The 16,323-nt window shown below is 36.7% G+C and overlaps 1 protein-coding gene across 1 annotated transcript; it reads right to left on the bottom strand.

The window, feature by feature from the left end:
- Positions 1 to 319: 319 nt before the first annotated feature.
- LOC143018101 (uncharacterized) lies at positions 320 to 16,071 on the bottom strand. Its single transcript, XM_076173220.1, has 4 exons — positions 15,926 to 16,071; positions 4,913 to 4,992; positions 3,916 to 4,788; positions 320 to 2,235 (listed from the first exon to the last, which is right to left on the bottom strand). The coding sequence occupies exons 1-4, from the start codon at positions 15,927 to 15,929 to the stop codon at positions 1,270 to 1,272; spliced, it is 1,923 nt and encodes a 640-aa protein (XP_076029335.1). The 5' UTR covers positions 15,930 to 16,071; the 3' UTR covers positions 320 to 1,269.
- Positions 16,072 to 16,323: the final 252 nt, after the last annotated feature.

Raw genomic sequence — 16,323 nt, 5'->3', positions numbered from 1 at the left:
GAAAATGGCTGTCAATAACCCATAGTTTATCAAGTTTAATGGCAAAGAGCCAATAAAATGTACAGTGCTACCTCTACTTACGAAATTAATTCGTTCTGGCAATCGTTTCGTAACGTGAAAATTTCATAAGTAGAAACGCTTTTTACCCTATAAATGCCCTAATTGGTTCCAAGCCCCTTAAAAATCAGACATACATTTTTAATAAATTACAAAAAAGCATCAAAACCTGTCACAAATACATGTTAGAATTAAATTATTGCACAATAGACATAAAAATGAGAGTTGTGCATAATGTAAAGCATAAAGTTTTTTGTTGTTGTTGTTTTTTTTCTTTTTTGCATTTAATTTTTCTCTTGTTTTAACTGCTATTGTTGTCACCTTTCGCCTTCTTCAGTTCAGGTTCACTCTCAGCAGTGGTTTTTGCCTGACGTTTTGTAAAGAACCGATCCAAGGTCGTTTGCTTTCGTCGGCTTTTAACAATCTTTCGAAAATGTGTAAGGCAAACATCATCATAGTGAGCGATGGCCCGACTAGTGAACACTAACAAAAGCTGACGAAAAACTGAATTTCGCTAGTGTGAGACTGAGGCTTTGGTGATCCTCGTGGGCCGACGGGAAAACGAAGAGGAGTCTGGGTATATGCACATACACACAGAGGTCCCTCCTAGCCAATGGGATGCCAGGAAGATGCTGGGCAGAGCAGCTCGGACACTCCACTTTCAAACCAAGATACAGGATGCTACAAGTATGTTTACGTTTGGTGGACTCTGGGAGCTGTGAGTAGCAGCACGTATTTTGAAATTTTCGCCTTTCGTATCCTGAAATTTCTTTCATAACAAGAGGCAATATTTTTCCGAAGTGTTTCGTAACCTGAAAATTTCGTATGTAGAGCCTTTCATAAGTAGAGGTACCACTGTACATTAAAAATTGTAAACCTTTAAATACTTCTGGAATTACTAGGAAAATATATAAAAATTCCCAAGCAGAGTATAGGCATGATTGAATCAAATGATTTCATATTTCTAAGTCTGCTAACTTTGCAGCTTCGTTTGCAAACCAAACCTTAAAAATATTACTCATTACATATAAAACACTATTCCTTAAACACTAAAGAATCCCTGTCAACATGCCATAATGCAATATAAATCTTGACTTTACTAATGCCAATTTCTATCAGACTGAGTCTTAACAGGCAGAACAGGGAAAGAAAAAATCTCAAACCTGCTGGAAAAATGAAAACATCTATTCAAAAATAAGATTCTGTAGACTTTCAATGTTGTAGCAAGGACATCAGCTTTTCTAATTCAAAAGTGGTTCTAATGACCACTGGGCGACTATTAGGTTTCAACTGGACGCAGGGGTGTCCCATGTGGAGGAAGACAAAGTACCACTTCTTAAGTTTGCAGGTCTTTTTCAGGTAAGTATGTAGTGGAGCAACATGACTATCATGCAAAATCATGTGGGTTCTCTGCATGTAGCTGGCTTTAAAAGTCTGATTACAGTAGAGACATATATGTTTACCTTGGTGCACCTGCTCATGCATATCTCGAGTATTCGCCTCCAAGAAGGTCAGATTACAAGAGTTACATGGTACAATTTGAATTGGTGGGGAATTGTTGCCTATACATGCAGTGTTGCTCAAGTTGTATCCAATTTCACAAAAAACATCAAAGGTTTCTGCTCCTGATGGGTCAGTAACTTCACTGATCAATTCCTGCTGGAATCCTGTATCACTTGCTTCTGTGTAAATAACATCCAATTTTTCATTAGGTCCAGTAACAATATTAGCTACATCTGTTTCTTCAACAGCCATAGCATTACAGTTTTCAATTTCTCTTTTTAATTTTGTGAAACGGTTTGAAGTTGCAAGAGTTCTTTTGCTCAGTGGTGCCCCACTTCTCTCTTGTCCTGAGTTCTCCTTCCCTCTTTGTGGTCTACTTTGGGTGGAATGACTTGATCTCTTGAATAAGTTCTGTGAGGGATTTCTCCAACGTAAAATTCCATTTTCTTCCACAACTGCCAACTGTTCCAACAGTACATGACATGGTTTTATGAGATTCTTTGTAGTATCATCTAGAATACTTTTACTCCACTTCCCCTTCTTGCTTCCATGTTTTGTAGTTCTATCCTTTCTTGCTTTTCTTGAAGCTTTGGATTCAGTGGCCTCTTTTGAAGTCCTATTTCTTGTGCCCTCTTCTGAGATCTTAGTGGATGATCTACTTGCCACAATGTCTTCCTAGTAAATAAAAAATACTAAGATTAATGAATTAAAATCTTAAATAAATTGCAACTGATTTAACATCATTCAATATTCTTTTTTAATTTATTTTCCTGATGTTCAATATTATATTTACAATCTCAATCTAGATTTTCTCTATAAAATAAATCCCCTGCCCTGTACTGAAGTACTAACTGTATGGTAACATGCTGGCAGTACTTTAGGCATGGTTTTGGGGTGCCCCAAAAGATCAGAGCTACACATCATTCATCTATGTTAGAGTTTAAAATCTCTAATAAGTTATAATGATATTTTTGTACTACTGATCTTCCTACTTTCTACTGTCCCCTTGAACTTGTCCTTTATCACTTCTTGATATCCCAATGATGAGAGGGACAATAATTCTGCCACCATGTTCTCCTGCTGCCTGGCTCAAAGCATACCTGACTCAAAAGTTCAAATCAGCCAGTCCAGGCTAGTGTCTTTTTGGATGGACGTATTGTGAGGTACAGGTACTCCTCGTTTAACGACGACAATTGGGACCAGCGCGCCGTCGTTAACCGAATTAGTTGTTAAGCGAAAGTGTATACATATACGTACATGTACTGTATGTACAATGTCCAGCAATACATGTATCTTTATTTTTGTGTATGTTCCCTCTTTTCTACAGTACATTAAAGCTTTATTTACTGTTTATTTACGGTGGTTAGGTTCCTAAAATTACCGTATATAACCAAATCCGCATATGCTGACATTCCATATTGAATACCAGGGTATTTTTTTTAGTTTCGACCATGGGCGCAATATAGCAATAGAAAATCAATTATTAATTTTGTAAATTAAAATGTATCAACGTAATATGCAATTTTGTGGGCGGAAATGAAAGTAAAAAATACCATGCTACAAGAAAATATGCTAATGAACGAAGTCGGTAGCATAGGATTGGGACGCCATCTTGTCGTCTGCCAACATCTCTCACAACGACGACAACGAGGACGAGCCGGATGACATTTAATTTGCAGGTAATGATTTATCAAACACAGGTTAGGTTAGTTTAGTTTAGGTTAGACGAATTCAACATCCTTTTATTTCTTCGACATCGGCATCTATCATAACAAACATGGTGTACCATTCGTCCGACATGACTTCGTTACTTATGAAATTTGTTTTAGCACCTTTTTTTTTCATTTCCGCTCACAAAATTGCATATTACTTTGATACATTATAATTTACAAAATTAATAATTAATTTTCTATTGCCATATTGCGCCCATGGTCGAAACTAAAAATTTACCACTACCGGTATATACTGTACCCTAGGTAGTTTTTGCAGCTTGCAGGATGGCAATGTAGACCTAAGCTTCAGAACACTTTACCTCACATTAATATCCACTGTACAAGTTCATTTATAACATCATACAAATTTGCCTCAGCCAACTTAATTATCGTACACGACGTCGTAACTTCGGGAGATTTACGTTAAACGTCTGTCATAAAGCCCGTCGTAACTCCGCATCGTCGCTAACCGAGTAGGTCGTTAAACAAGGAGTACCTGTACTAATCAATTACTAATATTCTAGTTTATATAAAAATCCTTAAATCTTCATGCAAAATTGAAAACAATAATAGATTATGATCTGATATTACAGTTGTCTCCTTAGTGAAATATCCTATCAAAACGCAAACTACTTTTACCTACTTGGTTTTTGTCAATTAATCTTCTATTGATGAACTGGTCCCTCTCAAAATTATTCTGGGATGGGGAGTAAAGATCGGGTCCCTCATTTTCAGTTCCAAAATCTAATTGGTCCATATCTTCCTCTTCTGTGCACAACTCCAAAAAGCAATGGGGATCAATTTCCTCTTTAATGTTGATAGGAGATTGAGATGGAGAAGAAAAACATATATAAGTGGGCGTAGTGGGGATGGTTACCAAAGGATGCTGTTTAGTGGCTGGGGAATGGGTACCAGGGAAAACCGCTGGTTGGGCATTTTCCGAGATCATGGTAGTGGTTACATTTCCTGGAAATAATCTATCTTCAGGTGCAAGAAGTCTATGTGCTCTATAAGTCTGAATAGACTGTTGCAAGGGTAAGGCAGGGTGACAGTGGGTTACCTCACTCTGCATACTGGTGCCTGGTGTTGGGCTATTGTGGGTAGAACTATCACTCCTGATACTGGTAGAATCTCTAATTTCAACACTGCTTTGGTTTTTCTTGTATAATTTTCTTTTCTTCTGTACCAAACTTGCCTCTCTCCCTTCAAAATCATTTAATACACTTGGCTCTCTTCCCTCTTCATAGAGCATGGGCAGACTTTTCATCTTCAAGAACTCTGAAGTTTTTAGGAAATTACCAAAGTCTTCCTGTGACACATCTACTTCGCCCAAATACATGTATTCCAAAACATATTCGAAATTCTTTTTTGACACATCTTTTAGTACTACTACCATATTACTGCCTTGTGTACTACTGAAAATTTCTTCAAAGTATTCACTGTATGTTGAAAGGACAAACTTGTGAGCAGGGTACAACTTGCCTTCACATGCTACAGACACGTCTGTAAATATGTGCTGAAATGGAAAATAGTATTGCATTATTTTCACACAAAGTACTTTATCGGACAATAGCTTCAACACAATTCAGGTTTATACAATTGAATGCATCCATTATTTGCAACATGGAAAAAATACACACCTCAGAAAACAACTTCTTCAAATTTAAGGACATGGCATTGCCATGCATTTCCCACGAGATGTGAAGAGTCTTCATTTCATCTGCAAAGAAGACAAAACAATTAATCAAATCTATTGATCTCCCAGATTTTATTTCCCTATCAGTGAATGGTGGTATAAAAAGGTGTGTGGAATGGTATTAGAAAAGAATTAGGCATACAATGAAAGATTGCAAAGGAAAAATTAGGAAGCATAGGAGATGTACATTATATAGTAAGGAGGGCAGAAGTAGATAAGAAGTAGGTAGTTGTTTGACTGAGATTTTTTTTTACAAGAATAAAGACATTTTGAAGAATGTGAAAAGAGTGAGGGAGCCAAGTTGGTTAATCAGATATTAACAGAAGTGAAGGTAGTGCATGAAAGATGCATAGAATTTAAAGTTGAGTTGTTGAGGGTAGAGGATAGAAGGGATTTGACAGTGGCAATAGAAGATGCTAGGGAAATGGTAGTGTTGATGAGACTATACCAAAAAAGGGAGTATAAAGTATACTGAAAGAGATAAATGCCAGTGTTGGATAGTTGTCATGGAGAATATCTGATAAAGGAAATAGTAGTTATAGTGGAATGGTTGGAAGCTTCTTTAATGTGTGCTTAAGGGAAGGAAGTGTACTGGTGAATTGGGATGCATGTACAATTCCACTATACAAGGTAAAAAGGGACATGTATAAGTGTGGCAGTTTTAGAGGGATCAGTTTGATAAGTGTAGTTAGTAAAGTATACAGGAGGGTTTTAACTAAGACAATTAAGAGAGATACATGTGGTGGCGAGAGGAACTCTGCATGGATAAGCAAAACACAAGTAATACTGGCAAGATATTCATTTCACAAAAAAGGGTGTGACCATTTAGTACAAGAGGTTAACACAAAAGGCCTCAGGCATAGGCCTGGGCATAAAGTCTGGCACACATTTTAGTACCCTTGTTGCCAGGTGGAATTTGTAGATAGAACAATATATATATATATATATATATATATATATATATATATATATATATATATATATATATATATATATATATATATATGTAGTTAGCGGAATAGGAAACACAGGAGTATATATATATATATATATATATATATATATATATATATATATATATATATATATATATATATATATATATATACACAGATAGTCGTCGACTTACGACCGAGTTCGGTTCCGACAGACAGGTCGTATATTATATTTACCGTACTGAAATAATCTTAGCATCTTTGAACTATGTTGTATAGTATTTTTAACCTCTTTATAATTTTATCTGATTTTCTTTGGGAAACGTAGCTTAGGCCTAAGCATACTGAAAAAAAATCCTATCATCTTTGACCTATGATATTAGATACTTTATTTTTTAAAATTCTTATTATTTTACCACCAGACTTTCTTTAGGAAACGTATGCATACTGAATAAAATCGTATTATCTTTGAGCTACGTTCTTTAATATTCATTAACTTTTTATAATTTTCGTTAGGAAACGTAGCCTAGGCCTACGCATACTGAATAAAGTCCTGTCATCTTTGACCTACAAATACTTTTTTGTTTGTTAAATACATATTGCAAAGCACAATCGGGAAAATTTCTATTTCAAAACACATTCTTCTCGTTTACGTACTATACCGAAAATATACCGAGCATAAACAAAGTTTACTGTTACATTTTATTAATCGCAAAACATAAAAATACAAAATGCTGTACCGAATATATTGTTATCGACAACAAACTAAGCATAAAAAAGTTTTACTGTTACATTTCATTAATTGCAAAACATATAAAAATACAAAATGTAAGATAAAATTTTATTTCAAAACATTCTTTTCGTTTACGTACTGTACCGAACACATTGTTATCGACAACAAATTAGCCTAGGCATAAAAAAAAGTTTTACTGTTACATTTATTAATTGCGAAATATATAGAAATACAAAATGCAATGCAAAATTAGGAAACATTTTACTTCAAACAAACAAAATGAAAGAATATTTAGCTGGCTGAAATGCTGATGCCGCCGGCAGCCTGCCAAAATTGTCGTACTTGCGTCTCGCGGCGTGCAAAGTAATTGTACTGCACTGCCAGACATAACATTGCAATTCTATTACTCTATTAAATGTTAGATATTATTGCACTATCTCGCGGTCGTAAAGTCGATCAGTCGTAAGTCGCATATGTCGTAAGTCGACGACTACCTGTATATATATGTATATATATATATATATATATGTATATGTATATATATATATATATATATATATATATATACACACAGATTGACCTCTCATTAATGGACTAAAGTGGAGTAACGGTGTCTGTTGATGTAAATAATCTGTTGATTTGGAGTGGTTTTTGGGTGGCATAGTGATTGCACAGCACCAAATACACTGAAAAAAGTGAAAATACTGCAAACACAGCTAATTAACGTCTGATAATGAGAGGTCAATTTGTATATATATATATATATATACATATATATATATATATATATATATATATATATATATATATATACAATCTAAGTCAAAATGTTTGGCACAAGAAGGACAGCACCAGACATTTTGTAATTGTTTGGTTACACCCCTCTAGTATCATTCCAAATCCACCAAATTGTTTGGCGTGTGAACTGTGGGTATGTAAACATATCAACTTTACAATGTGTTGCTCAGAAACCATTAAATGCTCTTGGGCATTCAGAGTGAGCACACATGTCAGCCCCAGGATTTTACCCTTGTTCTTGTTTGTGTTTTACCCTTGTTTTACCCTTGTTCAGTTTGTGATGATTGTGTGGTGATGAGTAAAGTTAAAGAACTGGCATGTGAGCAGATTGCTGCTATTACATCACTCTGTAAGGCAGGAAAATCAAATAAGGAAATTGTGTCTATAACCTACATTTCACTATGCAGTGTACAGTGGTGGACTAAGATATTCCATGACACCAGAAACAATGACCCGCCACTACAGAAAAAGTTGACAGAGAGGCCACGTAAAACTACCCCACATACTTTAAAGGTGCTCAGGAGGCAGGTGAATAGTAAACCATGTATAACAGCACCAGAATTAAAGGAAAAATACCCTGTGTTACTGGCTCATTTGTCTGTAAAGACATTGCAGTGCCATCTCCACAATGACCTGAAGTTCTCACACCACACTGCTTGTAAGAAACTGATTGTCACCCTTAAACAGAGGAAAAATAGGGTTGCTTTTTGCAAGCAATATCTGGAGTGGGATAAGGAGAAGTGGCAATGCGTGTTATGAAGTGATGAGGCTCTATCCAGTGTTACTGGGAACCAAGGTGAGAAAGTGTAGCAACAGCCAGGAAGTGATCCATTAGACAAAAAATTCATCCAAGGGACTGTTAAATATCTAGATAAATTGATGGTCTGGAGTTGCTTTTGGTTACCATGGTGTGGGGAAATTGGTGATCCTACCGAGGAATGTTCTGACAAATGCAGACCAATACTTGGAACTTCTATGTGATTATTTGGATGATTGTTTTGAGATGTGCCAAACAAACCTGTTCATGCAGGATGGTGTACCTTGCCACACTGCTAAGCTTATTAAGGACTGGTTTGATTTTGTGCAAGTAGATTATATTAACCACTTCAGTACAAGTCAAATTCTCGCGTGCAGCATCAGTTGCTATATGTACAATGCATCACGCTACAGCATTATAAAATATAGTCATTGCTGTATTACTCGTTCTCTTTTACTTTTAGTAATAATAAACACAGAAAACATGATCAAACCAGTTCACAACATCTGGAGGTAACTCATGTACAATTACAAAAAATATATAATCAAGATGCCAATGCCTCCTCGTGTACCCACTCGCACCTCATGACGCCTACGTAGGTGTCATCGTACCGAAGTGGTTAAAGACTGGCCAAGAAATTTACCTGATTTATAGCCCATTGAGAATCTGTGGGCACTAATGAAAAACAAGTTACATGACTGTGACACATTATCAATCCCTAAGCTCAAGGTGGCCATCAAGTATTTAGAACAATATTGAACCTCAGTGGCTCCAACACCTTGCAGAATCTGTCCCTAGGCTTCTTGACAAGTGTGTCAAGCAAGAAGGGTGCCCAACAAAGTAATAGAGAGGGGTTAAGTACCTGTATTTGGTTTATGTATAAAATATATATATATATATATATATATATATATATATATATATATATATATATATATATATATATATATATATATATACACACACACACACATAAGTGAAGATTTGGAGTCTGAGATCCATATTGGAAAACTGTAAACACCAGACTCAATTGAAGGGTTTATTTGCCCAACGTTTCAATTCCCGTCCAGGAATCATCTTCAGGGGGTACAATGGTTACAAGATTGTGAACTCCTTATAAATCGTTGCAGTGGTAAACCTGGGAAAGGTTCACCCTCTCAAACTTGTAATGTAGTCGTTTGTTATTGAGACTTGTTCCTCCTGTTCTCCCATTTGCTTCTTTTCGACCTGTCATTTGTTCACCAGTTGGCTTTTGGAAGACCTCCTTTCTTGAAGGCAGTCTCCCAGTGCACCTTTTCAACTCCCCATCCCGTGACTTTTGTCCTTTTCAGTTTTAGTTTACTTCCTTTTTCTCTTCGGTTCTATCTTTCTTTTTGTATTTTTTGTTCTTTTATTTGCCTGATTGTAATGTAGTCTTTTGTTATAGAGACTTGTTCCTCCTGTTCCCCATTCCTCCTTTGCAGACATTTGGTCCACTTTCATTTGCATCTTTGGGTTATGTTCCATTTTTTACATTTGGGTTACATTTTGATGTTTCTTGTCACACTTGCTTTATGTTCACTGCCATTTAAATTTTCATTTTGTTTGGTTTTTATTTGTCTGATTGTAATTTAGTCAGTTGTTCTTGACACTTCTTTGCGGACATTTGGTCCACGTCCATTTGCGTTCTGATGTTTTTATGTTAGTGTTACATTTGAGGCTTTTTTCTACACTTGTTTTATGTTCACAGCCATGTAACTTATTTTATTTGTATTTTTTTAATGTATTTTGTTTGACTGTAATTTAGCCGTTTGTTCTTGACACTTCATTACGGACATTTGGTCCACCTCCATTTGCCTCACTGTCCTATGGTCTGATGTTTTTACGGTAGTGTCACTTATTGTTACTTTTACTATGCTTGTTTTATGTTCACAGCCATTTAACTTTTTATTTGTATTCTATCTTATTTTATTTGGTACCAATATTTCATTTCTATTGTAATCTATTTATTATTGTAATGAGGTATGCTTTGTACATATGATTGAGAGGGTGATCCTTTCCCAGGCTTACCACTTCAACAATTTATAAGGAGTTCACAATCTTATAACCATTATACCCCTGAAGATGATTCCTGGACAGAAATCAAAACTTTGGGCAAATAAATTCTTCAATTGAGTCTGGTGTTTACAGTTTTCCAATATATATATATATATATATATATATATATATATATATATATATATATATATATATATATATATATATATATACAGTAGGCCCTCAACATTCACAAGTTCCACTTTCGCAAGGTTCGCACATTCACGAGTTTCCAGCAGTACAAAAATATTTACCAAAGTTCAGGTGAAAAAAATAACAAAGCAGACTATCATTGCATCATTACCCTCCCTCCCTCATCCCCCCCACCGTCAGCCACCAAAATTCACACAAAAAAATAACAAAGCTGCCTATCACTGCATCACTACCCTCCCTCCCTCATCCCCCACACCATCAGCCCACCAGTCCGCCACTCTGTCTCAGTCATTGTCTTGTTTGTCCAGGTGGCAGTTTGGTCAGCTCGAAATAATTGCTATAACTCTGTGTGTGTTTGTGTGTCCTCCAGTTCACGTGTGTGTATGGTGAACTATGGCCCCGAAGCGAACAGCAACCTCTCATGACGTGTCTACTCTGAAAAGATTAAAGAAAGTGATGAATTTGGAGAAGGTGAAATTGCTAGACAAGTGTAGGGTGGCTAATATGAGTAGTTCTGCTTTTGGAAAGCTATTTAATGTAAATGACAGCACAGTGCATTCAATAAAGAAAAATGAGGCAAACATTAGGGCAGCACTGGCACCTACTGCTCTTCCTTCTGCTAAGCAAGTGTCGCAGGTAAAAAGCAGTGCTATATCTAAGATGGAATCTGCTTTATATGTGTGGATAACAGACCAGAACAAAAAAGGCAATCCAATTGATAGCAATGCAATTCATGCAAAGGGAAAAGCATTGTATGACAGAGTAACGAGTGATAAGGCTAGCACATGTGTGGAGGCTAGCACCAGTGCAGAACCAGACCGTCCTGCCACCACCCTGTCTGAATTTTTAGCAAGTAAAGGATGGTTTAACAGATTCAAGAGGTGGTTGTATCTGTTCTTATAATGGCCAGCACATCCATCCAAAAAATAGCACACCTTCAGTTGTGGCATCTGAATTTGACATAATCCATAGGCTGTTTTATTGCGTGAACCATTACAGTGTTGTATTCTTGTAATGGAGATAAGAAACAGGCAATGAAATAGTTAAGTTCTTGGTCTTCAGATGATCTATAATAGATGACAAAAGGGTGAACTGTACATTGTGAGTTCTCCCAGTGAACCCTGAGCAGTATCTTGGACAATGAAAGAATAATTTTCTGAGAAATCACATACTATAACTGCCTCATTCTGAGGTGGTAGCATTCTTTCAACTGTTTTAAGTACTGTGATTGATGCTGTGCAATAAAATAATAATCAACCATGCTAGTTCTTTTCTTTCTTAGTAATGATAGATATTCATAAAGTGGCTCCACTTTGTCTATCCATTGCTCATAAGATATTTCATTTAGAGCTGATTTAACACAGTCAAGCTCATGTATGCATTGACTAACAGTACATTCAGACATTTCATTAAACACACCACAGTTATTTTCCTTCATTTTATAGGCTCAAATACGAGAAAACTAATCTAGGTCTCTCTTAATAATGTTGGTATGGTTTCACAAGAACTGATTTACCAATAGAGTCGTAAACAAATGGAACAGTCTTAGTAACCATGTAACGAGTGCTGAATTAATTGGTTGCTTTAAAGGTTAACTGAGAAGGTTATCAAAGAGGTAGTGAATATTTGCTAGATGTATGATTTAGTCACTTTTTGATAAAATAATGCAAAAATAAATCCTAATTATTATGCAATGTGATAAAAGGCCTACCAAAATATCGGTAGCAGACTAACTTTCCTTCGCTGATAAATGGCCGTTTTCATAAGGCTGTGACATCAACCTTGCTGTTTACATTCTGATGCATCTATATGTGTGCACTATAAAATGCCATGCTGTGCTGTCAACTTGATCAGTGATCTGTCATATTTCATGTGTTATCAAGTATTTAGTTCAAAAATGGTTTATTGTCACCGCAAACAATGACGAAACATTCTGCTGTAGATGGACTTCATTTTCATTCTCTTCCGAAAGACCCTGTTCGCAAAAAGGACTGGATCATTTGGTGCAGGCAGCACAAGTCATGGAAGCCTGGATTGAAAGCAAAATTCTGTTTGAAACATTAAAAAAAAAAAAGTACACTGGAACCTGGCCTTCCTGAGTCACTAGGAATTAGCATGAATCTCATTCTAAACAGAAGGAGCAACACCAAAAAATTTTGTCATCAACAAGACCCCAGGTTCGACAAGTAAATGCCGTTGAAGGAGCACTGCTATTGAAAAGAGACAACACCTGGAGGTAGGTGTATCAGTCTGTATCATGTATATAGATAGGACTGTATAATTACGCTGTCACTGACAATCATTAACAAGCATGGTTTGACTTGACTAACAATTCTTGGGCTAGGCCTAAGCAGATTAGGGGTACAATCCTGACAAAGGCTAGCTAGGCTTGTAGACCTATGAATATGATCACCCCACTCCACCTGGGTGACAGGCATGATCATGATGACAGGTGCTTCCATAATAGGCTTATGACCATGTCTTGTCAAATGGAGTTAACCAAATTTAAAGTCTGTTTTTTTGAGGGTCAAACAAGTGTAATCCCCCCCCCACCACCACCACCACCACTACCACCCCAACAAGAGTTAAGCCTAATTATCTTGGATCAGGAGGGATGAATTCATACTGATACAGACCCAATGATTTTTTCAGCTGTTACAAAGTGCCTATGATGAATATTCACCTTCTGCAAGTACCGCTACCAGCAAAATTTTGATGGAATGTGAAAATAACCATGATGACAGTGCCAGGCATATGATTGATGGCTTCTCTTCCCCCACAGCAACCACTACCTATGGCAAATAATTCTAGACGTGTCTGCAAGTATTTTTTGCTAGCCTTCCTCTCCCTTTCAGTTAAATGTTCTCTCTATTCTCTTTGCTACATAGCCCTGTTTTATTGTACCTTATCACAGATAAAAACAATTTGTAATTCATGAATCCCTGAAACTTTTGCCTGTAAATATGAAGCTTGGCATCCAAATCCACTAAATCTTCACTCGATGTGAAGTCACTTTCATATTACTCGCTGGACATGTCCAAGAATGTAAACAACAACTCTTACATCATCAGTTGCCCTAGTGGTAGAAAATGTATCTATGACATTGAAAAGTTCAGCTGCTATCAGGCTATCATCAGGATGATGTTGTGATCGCATGAGGTGTGAGCAAAATTTGACGCAGCCCGATGGGATTTCTCCCCGTCCTCTCCTTTTTTGCAAGGGGGGACGGAGAGGGGGGGTCGCCGATTTAATGAAGCGGCCTTGCTGTGGATGTGCTGTGTCTTGCGACACTGCTTCTGACCCAGGGCAGTGGGCAAGGTGCAGGGATGACCCGTCATCCAGGAGGTGCTCAGATAAGAGGGAGGGTGGGAGGGGTGTGGAGTGTATTCAGGGATGAAATGGATGGGAATGATTTTATGCCTTTCCCTTTTTGGCTACCTCCCTTGTAAGGGGGAAAAAGCCTTTGTATATGTATGTATGTATGTATGCTATCAGGCAGTTTTAAGATCATGCTATTTGAATCAAATCAAGACTATAAAAAGCTAGAAACATGCATTTTAGTGTACTTATTTCTTAGTTATATTTTCATACATGAAATCATAAAAAAAAATCCAAAACCTTCTTAGCTGACCTTTAAGAGAAGATTAGATAATTTTATAAATGGGGATGATGGGCGGTAATGGACATGAAACTGCATAGTGCAAGTCTTATGGTCTCTTGCAGTCTCCCCTATTCTTATATTCTTCAGTTAATTATTCATCCAGGAGGTGCCAAGATAAGAGTGAGTGAAGGGGGTGGATAGGAGTGGAGTATATTGGGGAGAGAATGGGTGGGAGTGGTTACTATGCCTTTGTTTTTTTACTACCTCCCTTGCAAGGGGGAAAAAGCCTTTGGTATATATATACATGTATATTAGATTCCACAAAGGCCATCCATTCTTGTCACATCTGTTGGCACACCAGAAATTCTTACTGGAGTGTGTGCAATAAGTAAGCAAGGTGGCCAATATCTTGATTTTGCCAAAACATTCAATACAGTGGATTGCAGTATACTGCTGCACAAGCTCTTATCCATGGGCATCAAGGAAACTTGGATCCACAGTTTTCTTCAAGGCTGTATTCAGTAAATGGAAGTAAATGGAACCCTATCTAAACCCTATCTAAGTGGCCCCAATCAACAATCAGTTTTCTGCAGGGATCTACTAGGACCTCTATTCCTTGCTCTCATCTATGATACAGAGACTTATAGCACTATCACATCATCCTTTGCTGATGACACTAAAGTAGCAATAACAATGGTTACCAAAGAATGATGACCTTGTGTAAACTATCAAACCCAGGCAAGTGCTGTAACTACTCAGGTTATGCAGATAGGGATTTCATGGAGTTATATGTCATCAAATGATCTTTCAGTATAAAAGAAGGATAGAAATACTAAGAAAGTTTACTAATTAGTTACATTAGCCTATTTCTACAGAATATCTATTCTTCTATTTGGGTTTGTATTGCTTACCGTAACTTGCTTACCTAGACAGCACATCTCTGATAACACCATATATTTGCAGGTATCTAACAATATTCTTTTTAACAAGAACAAAACTAAGCCTAAGGTTCTAAAACATGGTATATGGTCAAAGGAGACACCATCATTTATAGTACCACCCAGTCCAATCAATATTTAAAGCTGTCACAGTCACAGTGTTCCAGAAAAGACAGTCAGCAACAATGAAGGATTAAAGTTTTCACATACATACGCAGCACCACAGAATCTTCAAGAATGACCTTCAGCACCAGAGGAATATTTCATGACTTGTTATTATCAAAACTATTGTAACTGTTAGTTATGGAATCTAAAACTACTAAAGAAATTGAAGGGCTAGAATCAGTCCAGAGAAGTTTCATCAGTGAAATTATATAAACAAGTGGCAAAAACTACCAGGAACACCTGAAGCTCTACTCCCTCCAGAGAAGAAAAATGTAATGTATCATATATCCTAGGATAACTATAGAAATTGTTGGGCTTATCATTCACATCATCATCATGATCAAGTTGAGTTCAGACAGCACAGTGAGCATCCTGCTACAGTTAAGTAAGTTCTTAAACCTAAAGGCCAAAGCCTATATTAACTCAAGGTTTGTAGTTTCAGTAAGACCGGGTCAAAGCTGAACAATAATTTTCTTCGATACCCAAGACTAGAGACGTCAACTTTCTGAATAGCAATCTTGAAGCACCTAGACCTATTGAATTCTATTCCTATAGTTAAAAAAAATAATCTGCCTTTATACCAGACCTGACCCCATTACAATAGACTACACCACCTCATCCCCATATATTCATAACAAAACAGAGCATGATATAGTGGCAGTTCCCTCTCACTCTGTGGAGGTCAGCCACCCGCAATAGAATAGACAATGGTTCCGAGATCAGATTAACGTCTAAATCTAAGAGCATCATAGTGTAGTACTTCATAGAAATAAAACTAGTGTTGTAATTATATGCACTTACTCATTTCTTAATCAATGTGCCGATTAAATATTAGATACGTATATTCCTTGCACCACTTCTCCTTTTTCACTGCAAATTTAGACAATAAATTCTTTTACCTTTGCAGTTTGGACAAAACATAAACATGAAAGTTGCCGGACACACGATAATTATCCTACCAGTACGATACTCTATCCATCAATGGTGCACTTCCAAGATATTTCAATAATTAAATCTAAGGTAACGACGCATGAAAATAGTATCAGAATGTTTTGATAATGAGGTAATTGTTAATGGAATATTAGAGAAGACGTGAAGCAATTTCTGATCCCATTGTACTCAACATTTTGTACATGTTCAAATGGCCTCACATCTAAATTTAATTTTCATATCAAAATACACTCTTGTTAGTCATTGCG

Source organism: Oratosquilla oratoria, chromosome 34, assembly GCF_046742065.1.
Source record: "Oratosquilla oratoria isolate Oo_2021 chromosome 34, ASM4674206v1, whole genome shotgun sequence".
Lineage (NCBI taxonomy): Eukaryota > Metazoa > Arthropoda > Malacostraca > Stomatopoda > Squillidae > Oratosquilla > Oratosquilla oratoria.
This window is presented reverse-complemented; position numbering and strand designations above follow the sequence as displayed.